Genomic DNA, 8,662 nt, shown 5'->3' on the forward strand with positions numbered 1-8,662 from the left:
GTCTCCTTCAGCCTCCTCGGCGTTAGGAGAGGGGCCGGCTGCGCGGTCTACTCAGGAGGAAGGGCCTGCACCTCTGGCATCCATTTGCTCGCGCTTCCCATCCTCACCCAAGTTGGAGGAGGAGGGATGAAGGCAGCGTTCTTGCAACATTCAAAGCCATCTCATGTCACGGTTCTTTGTACACTCAGAAAGTAAGGGCAGGGAATTCAGCAGGATTGATCCCCAAGGAAGGGGGCATTAAACGGCGAGCCTTTCTCGGAGCCTTATTTTAGGAAACGCCGGAAACTCCACGCGTCTTCTCCCGAGTAAAACGCGTGTGCCGTGTAGGACAGTTAGGCTTAGGTAAGAACAGGAATTCCAGGGACAGGGGAAGGAGGGGGTGCGCGTACTTTCAGTCCGCCAGTCTGAGCAGAAAAAGCTCTGCCTCCGTTCAGTTAAAAAAAGACCATTTCCTAAGGTCAAGATTCGACCCGGTCATTTAGAGAGGAGCAAAGCCCATCTGGCTTCAGAGCAAGCAGGCAAATAGGACGGGGGGAGGGGGGGTGTCGAGTCCCTTGCGCTCCTTCCCTTTGTCCAAAATGTCACCGACAGGAAAACACTTCTCCCCTCCCTTTCTGTCTTCCTCCCCCACTCCCGACCCGGCTTGTACGATGGGAGGCATTGACCGCGAACGGGACTCCGCCGATCTCCTCCGATCCTGGGGTGCATTCGGGCTTCTGCCCCAGCCGCGTCCCCCAGAAGGAGCGGGGCGGGGAGCGGCGGCCTCCTCCGGCCAGGGGTCTGAATGCCGACTGCCGCAAGTTCCAAAGCGCCTGGCAGAGAGCTTGGGAGGGGAAATGAATGTAGCCCAGGCGAGCCAATGAGCTGGGACCGGATGCGATATATCCTCTAGGACAACAACTGCTCTGTTCCTCCTCAGATCCACATGACGCCATTTACTTTTGCTTTTGCGGAGAGATCACCCTGCCTCCTCCGGAAAGAAGAAGGGGGGGAAAAAAAAACCGAGAGAAGGAGGGGAGCGAGGGAGCAGAAAAACGCTGAAGCTCTTAGAGACCGGATCTCAAACCTGCTTTTCTGCAAAGATACAAGCAGCAGCAGCAGCAACAGCCGCTAGCAAACCCTGATTTTTTTCCCTCCCCTTTAAAACAACAGCAACTCCCCCCCCCCCCGCGCAATCAGCAAAGCTGCCTTGGGAGAGAGAGAGAGAGAGAGAAATCACGCACTCACGTACAGCACACAAACTCCGAGGAACCAAGCAAGCTCACCGACCACTTAAAAAAAAAAAAAGCTATACCCCCCCCCCACCTTTCCCATTTTTTAAATTTTATTTTGTAACGGCTTTTCAACAGATCGGAGTTGGGGAAGCAAGCAATCCCAGAAAAGCTGCCCTTTGCTGGAAGATCTGAGCGAAATTTCATCCAAGCCACTCCGGGATCTTATTTTTAAAGAACCACTTCATGTCGTTCGCTGGGGCTTCCCCTCGCCCTCCTTCCATGCACGGTGCATTAAGAGAAAGTGGCTTGGGAATGACGAATCGGCCTTTTCATTGAGAAAAAAGAAAGCGACGAGGAAACCAACGTGCGATCGCGAAGCGGGACAAAAATCCTCGCCGCATCTGGGAAGAAGGGCTTTCTAAACATCCGTAGATTTGGGTGCAGCGTGTGGCTCTCTGGTTTGCTGTTTGCTATTAATTTCCCCCTCTGGAGAAGAGAGAAAGTAGAGGGACAATCCCCCTCCCAAGTTCGCGGTGGATTTTTTTCCTCGGTCTAAAGCAAAACCTTTCGATGATTCTTGCTTGCAACCTGGACTCGAAGTGAGTTTGGAACAGAAGAGCCGCTTCTGTTCTCTTTTATTTCCTTTCGGCTTTGGGGTTGCATTGACTCGCCGACCGCAGGAAGACGCGGGGGGAGAGGGGGGTCGGCTTGGCGTGACCTCGCTTCCTCGGTGGGAGCTTTTCCCCTTTTTTGCAAAACGAGCTTCTGCAGGAGAGAAGCGAAGGCTTGCAAAGAAGCGCGCGGATCTGAGCCTTTCCCTGGTGCGAGGCGGCGGGGTTTCCCCGGTTTTCTCTCCCTCCCTCGTGTTTACAGAGAGCGATGGAGCCTGGCGAGTGGCTTGGAAGGGGCGCGGGTGGTTGGGGGTGCTGAAGTCCGATTTCTCGGATGGGCTCGCTCTGCTGGTCCCTTCCTCTTTTCCCTCCTCTGGTTCTGCAAGCGAGGGACCCCCCCCCCCCCGGGCACGATCGTCCTGGGGGGCTGGCGTGGCTTAAATCTGCCTTCGGTTAAAGCTCTGCCTGCAGGACCTTCGGGGAGCAGCTCCGTTGCCCGGACTGGGGCGGGAGCAGCCTGCCTGCAGCGAGACTCTCTGAAAAGCAGGCTCGGTGAAACCGCGAGCCGTGTGGCTTCAAACCTGTCAAGGGTGGGGATTCCGCAGCCCGAAATCTTAATTCGGGCTCTGGTTTGCCTGTTCTTCGGTGAGCTGCTTACATGGAAGCCCAGTTCGTGCTTCGCCGCCCTCTGTTGAAAACTTGCATAGTTGGATCCTTCTCTGCCTGCAATTCGGAAGTGGGAGAATGTAAATCGGGTTTTTCCCCCCTCTCTCCCCCTCTGCTTGAGAAAAGATTGGAATGGAGCAAGGCCACTGCCATACAACTTTATGGGCAACACTTCTTGACATCTGCCCTACCAGTTTTCTTGCCTTCTTTTTTTTGGGGGGGGGTCCTTATTTTGGAGGTGGCTGGCGATCTCCCCCCTCTCCAGTTTGGGCCATTTTCTTGTTGCATAAATTAATCCGTCAGCCCTAAATATCACCTGAAGACAAGGCAATTCAGTGACAGGAATCAGTAGTTGTTCTTAATGGCCCTGAAAAGCCCCCCCCCCCATATGTTTCTGTCTGTAAAAGGAACTTGTGTATGTGCCTTGTCAATTTCCCTTAAGATAGACTTTTTGGGGGGGGGGGGGAAGAGAGAGAGAATTGTTTAAGAGGTGATGGGTGGGGGAGCAGTTTTCCCCCTGCGGATATACCTTGACTTTTGTTAATTGCAGAAAATCCATCCCATTAAATACACAATTGTTTAAATTGTGGGACAAACCATTGTTTAAAAAATGATTTTATTTGCCATTTTCAACACCTGTGAGACATCACCAGGGAAATCTTATCTATTTGTAGACTAGGGAATGTGAATTTTGTCTTATTCATAGGTCAAGCTCCCCTCTACCCCGTGGGCAATGACATTCTGGGGGCTGTTATTTATTTATTTATTTTTGGGAAAAGTTCAGTATGCTGTTTTGTCATGCCTTGAGGACTGGGGGAGAGATTGTTTGACATTTATGCAAATCAACTTAGACCAAACAGTGAGTAAAGAGATGCTGCCTTTTAAGCTTTTCCTGGGGAGAGAATCATGTCCTATCAAAAGTGACACTTGGGGAGTCTTATATGATTTGGGTCAGGGCAGGAAAAGGGAAGAGAGTACCTGCTTTGAAGGTGTTCCTGAATGGAGTTGATATCTAGAAGGCTTTACATAACCAGAGTGAGAGTCTCTGCTTGGCCATCTCCTGCTGGGAGGGGAGAGGAAGAGAGGCAGCAAAGCTCTCCTGATAAGGCAATCTTATTAGAAGCCCCATTCTCACTGCCTTCTCTCCCCCCACACCCCCGCCCAGCCAGGATGTTTCCTGCTTATCTCCAGGTTGTTTGTCTGTGGGGCTTCTTTCAACAGGATCAGGATGGCTTAGAGGCAAATGAGTAGGTTCCAAAAATCCTACCTATCAGCCTGCTTTATTTTTATATATGCAGAGGAAAAGCCTATAATAAGAGAAGGAGCTATGTCTGGGTTGCGGGGAGGAAGAATGGGCTCAAGGGGGAAGATATGAGACTAATCTTTTTTTAGGGCAAAGCTTAGTCATAGAAATCCTAAATTTACAATATGAAGAATCCAAGAGCCTGCCTTTTCCTCTGTATAGGATTAAAAAGAAAACACCCATTTTTATACAGTTATTGCAAAATAGGTCTGTACCTGACTTTCATCCAGCATTACACAGTTACTGAGTTCTGTTTGTTCATGTTCTTAGAAGGCAAATTCAAGTCAGAATTCTAAGTACTTCTCAGAAGTGGCTTCTGAGGAATTAAATACTTACTCTTGCAAGCAAATATTCATAAGACTGCAATCATTTCTTGCAGGTTTTCCCAGAAATAAATCCTGCAGAGTTCAGTGGACAGACATTCTTAAATACCTGCATATTCAAAAGTGTGCTCTGCTGAATTGCAGGGATTATAATAAAGTTTAGATTGTTTGCCTTTACCAGTCAAAGTAAACAATTCACCTTGTGAACTAGATTTGACTAAATCTTGAGACAGTAAGATTTTCAGCTTTATTCTTATTCCAGTTTGACACCTTTGTTACTCTGAGCATAGTTTATTGTGTTTCTACAGCTAAGTAATAGGCTTTAGGAAGCATAGTTTTAAGGTGAAGCAATAGCATCACATGCTGTTCCTGGAATTGTGTGATTTATTGTTAATATGTAGGATGTTTGCCTAGGTAAGCCAAACCACCTTTTCTGGTAATGTTCAGGAAGTGAATGGATTCTCTCTGGGTGTTATGAATGCACACAGCAAACCCTGACAGTGCTTAGGATTGTAATGTGTCTCTACTGGTACTCTGAATTGCAAAGTGGAACACAAATACAAAATTCTGAAGAGAGAGGGTCTGGCTTTTTGTTTTTTTGTTTTTTTGTTTCTTTTTTAGCCTCACTTAAGACCACCTTCAAAAATATTTATTTATTCAATCTGACGACGCCCAACTCCAAACAACCTTATTGTTCTGGATGTCTTTCCTGGTACCATTGCACAAGATCATCTGTTTTTCTTTCTGCATCATCTTTAAGCTTCATGTGCTCACAACATTTTTCTTAGATTGCCATATGATGTCAGAACTATTGTTCTCTGGTCCCATTTTGCTCACAGAGTTTCAGGGCTATTATATAACCCTACAACTTGAAGGGGACTAAGTTCCACCTTTCCCTCGGCTAAGTCTGCAGTCCTATGTCTGCTTACTTATAGAGTATGTTCCAGTGAAATCAGGGGCTGCTACGTGCACATATGTAAGATTTGTCTCCACTGGGCAAGAATTTGAAAAGCCCATCTGGAGCCTCATTCTGACAGGTACAATCTCATTATCTATTCAGATGTAAACCCCAAAAATCAGGTGAATCAAACAGAGACAGGTGTTTGCTAGGTTCATATGTCAGGGTCCCGGGGTCAGCCACGTGCAGCTGCTTGCCGAGTGTACACTTCAGAGCAACTTGAGTTTGTGTCAGGTGTGCAAAAGCTGCAAGCTGCCCTCCATGCGAATCTGTGATAATATTGAAAATCAGTTCTTTTCTATGTTGAAATAATTTGAAGGAGGTTTAGAGTGGTGGGTTTCCATGAACTTTCAGATTTGTTCCAGGTTGACAAATAAAGGTTGGTTTCCTTAAAAAATGTGTTTATTTCAAGATTAAGACTTAAGTTGATTGACTTCCTTTCCTGAGACTGGGTGTAATGCTGCATGTGAAGCTAAGATACATTGCCTGGCAGAACAAACAACCACACCTGGAAATACAAAACAAAAACTAATCCTCTCTTTCTTTAACATAGGATTTCAGATGTGTTCTAAGCTTTCTGGAGGGATAACCATTCAGGATACTGATGGAGACAAGAGCTCAGAATGGCAGTGGGTTACAACCCTTGCTTCAAGGCCAGCATGACACTGGGAGACAGTTTGGAGATTCTGACCTGAGGGATGTCCTGGCACAACAAGTTCATGTCTTGTCCTTGGACCAGATCAAGGCTATCCGAAATACAAATGAATACACAGAACCCCCTACGGTGGCTCCACGACCAGGACTGAAGCCAGCACCACGTCCACTGCTCCAGCACAAGAGTGAAAGGCCACATGACTTGACAGAGCAGCGTCATCTTAACAGGCTTCAACATCCCCAGGTCCATGTTTCTTCCCGGGTACCACTGTCCCGTTCCATTAGCACGGTCAGCAGCACTAGCTCACGGGGTAGTGCAAGGACAAGTACAAGTAGTAATTCATCAGAACAGAGACTTCTGGGGTCATCTCTGGGGACAGTTGTTGAGGGGATAATACGAGTACAGCCGAAGTCAGAGCTGAAGTCTCGGGAGCTGAAACCCCCTAGCAAAGAAAGTTTGCATATGCATGCCTACCGATGTGAGGACTGTGGGAAGTGTAAGTGTAAGGAATGCACTTATCCACGGACCCTTCCATCCTGTTGGATCTGTGATAAGCAGTGTCTTTGCTCAGCCCAGAACATGGTAGATTATGGGACCTGTGTTTGCTGTGTGAAGGGGCTTTTCTACCACTGCTCCAATGATGATGAGGACAACTGTGCTGATAACCCCTGTTCATGTAGCCAGGCCCACTGTTGCACTCGGTGGTCCACCATGGGCATTGTGTCCCTTGTTCTGCCTTGCTTGTGGTGTTACCTGCCAGCCAAGGGTTGCCTTAAATTGTGTCAGGGGTGTTATGACCAAGTAAATAGGCCAGGTTGTCGCTGTAAACAGTCAAACACAGTTTGCTGCAAAGTTCCCAAAGTCCCACCCAGGAATATTGAAAAGCCAACATAGCATCACTAATCGGGTAATAAGAATGATTATAGAACATCAAATGTGGCCAACTAAATGATCTATAACTGTGGCATTGTTTCTTTTGGGGAGGGGGCAGTGAAGAAGGTCCAGCCTCGTGGAGAGGCTTGTTTAGAATCCGCCCAGTGGAGATCAGAGTGGGAATACGCTTTGCAGCCCCTAAGTATTGCATAAGCTAATGAGACTCGAGCTATTTCTAGGCAAACTCGTGTGTTGTGCGTTTGTGTGTTTTTAAAGGAATTAGTACACTTGTAAATTAGAAAACTACTTCAACCCACTCCCAATTATTTTCTGCCAGAGATGTGCTATATTTTTGTATATAGGATATTTTCAACTGTGAAAACACAAGTGTCATAGAAAATATGGCACAAGTCACAAAATATTATACTAATATGTTGTACATTCAAAAGAATGTGAATCAATCCATATGGTTTAGATTGTATTTTGCCTTATGAAGCCCTTCAATTGCAAGACTCTTGATTTTCCCCTTTTGGACAGTTGCAGTAAAATTGAGTCTTTATTTTCTAATTTTTCAATATATTGTTTAGTGTAAAGAATATTTATTTGAAGTTTTATTATTTTATAAAAAAAGAAATATTTATTTTAAGAGGCATCTTACAAATTTCACCCCTTTTTATGAGGATGCCACCATTGCTGCAAATTAGGGGTGAAAAATACATATATTCCCTATAAAATAGAAAATATATTAACGTTTGAAATTAAACTGGGCTGCTTGTCATTTTTTCCCCCCATTCCCCCCACTTCTTTGAACTGAACAATTGCATCTGTAATTATGGCTCTTCTGAACATAAAAAAAAAAAAAGCAACAGGTATCAAAGATACTTTTGTAAGCTCTTGTTTGATCTTCAGCGGATCCAGAAATGCATAAAAAAGTAGGGATGAAGTAAAGGTTGTTAAAGAGCTTAAGATCATGAATAGTGCCAGCATAGATCCAACTATGGCCTCTGTCAAAAAAAAGGCAGTTGCGTTTGATAGCAATGTTTCTTTCCTCCACTAATGAGAGCAAATGGATACAGAGCAGTTGCAGAATTACATGGCCTCAGGAAATGGATTATATTTGTAGATATTAGAGGCAGAGAGGTTAACTGTTTAGATACACAGTTACCATTTTCAACAGCCACATGAATAATGCCTCTCTTTAGTCTGTGTTAATTATTCAGCAAGGTCTGGTGTATGAAAAGTGCAAAAAAAGAATGCAAAGAATAGAAAAGCCAGAAGCAGAAGAATTTGTCCTGGAAATCTGAATGCACTCCAGTTTAGACCAAGCCTCTGGTTGATGTATCATTGCTATAGCTACCTCTGCATAGGTAAGTGTCCTTCTGTTACCAAGGTTGCCACAAGAAAACTAAAAAAGAAATGCCTAGTTGTATTAACAACAAACTTTTTGTCAAAGTACATGCTTCTAAGTCCATAGTTCATAAGTGCTGATTACATAGATAACAAATAAAACCTGCCACAAATGTGTGTGTGTGTTTATAATGGGAGTGTTATTTTTATGAAATCAGAGACAGCCAAACACGTTGAAGTGCCTCAGTATCCTTTCCAATCTGAAATAATTTAAGAATGTAGTCATGATTGTGTTGGTTGGAGCACAGCAGAGATTCTGAAGAGGAATTAGGAATTCTGGTTCCAATGATGGATAATTAAATGCCTCATGAATTAAATTCACAAGCAGGCGTGGAAATGTGGCCTATCTGTTTTATAGGGTCACTGGTATCTAAGGTGCACTTATACTGTCATTATCCATGGAACATGGAAGTTCCACGTTTGAAGAGTTAAACTTAATTATACTGGAAATGATTGCTTGTATTTGATAAAGTCAGTTTTATCTTTGGGCAGTTTAAGCTGTTGGCACATGTTCTGCCTAATAGATCAACTTTGCAAGCTAGTGGCTTCCCTATGTATGTTGCATTTCCTGTCCCAAAATCCTCAGCCAACATGGGACAATTCTGCAAGTTGAAGCCAGAGATATGTGAAGCGCTGCTGTTGATGTAACCTG

At 45.1% G+C, this 8,662-nt stretch overlaps 1 protein-coding gene across 1 annotated transcript; it reads left to right on the plus strand.

Moving 5' to 3' along the window:
- The first annotated feature begins 915 nt into the window (after positions 1 to 915).
- SPRY2 (sprouty RTK signaling antagonist 2) lies at positions 916 to 8,127 on the plus strand. The gene is made up of 2 exons (XM_007422981.3): positions 916 to 1,813; positions 5,629 to 8,127. The coding sequence occupies exon 2, from the start codon at positions 5,680 to 5,682 to the stop codon at positions 6,622 to 6,624; it is 945 nt and encodes a 314-aa protein (XP_007423043.1). The 5' UTR covers positions 916 to 1,813; positions 5,629 to 5,679; the 3' UTR covers positions 6,625 to 8,127.
- Positions 8,128 to 8,662: the final 535 nt, after the last annotated feature.

The sequence above is a fragment of the Python bivittatus genome, unplaced genomic scaffold (genome assembly GCF_059951505.1).
Source record: "Python bivittatus isolate LINGU-HERP-01145 unplaced genomic scaffold, Pbiv_v1 ctg000060_np1212, whole genome shotgun sequence".
Taxonomy (NCBI): Eukaryota; Metazoa; Chordata; class Lepidosauria; order Squamata; family Pythonidae; genus Python; species Python bivittatus.

What these genes read in the sequence shown, in the direction of transcription:
- SPRY2 (XM_007422981.3), top strand. Translation starts at nt 5,680, where the DNA reads ATGGAGACAAGAGCTCAGAATGGCAGTGGGTTACAACCCTTGCTTCAA.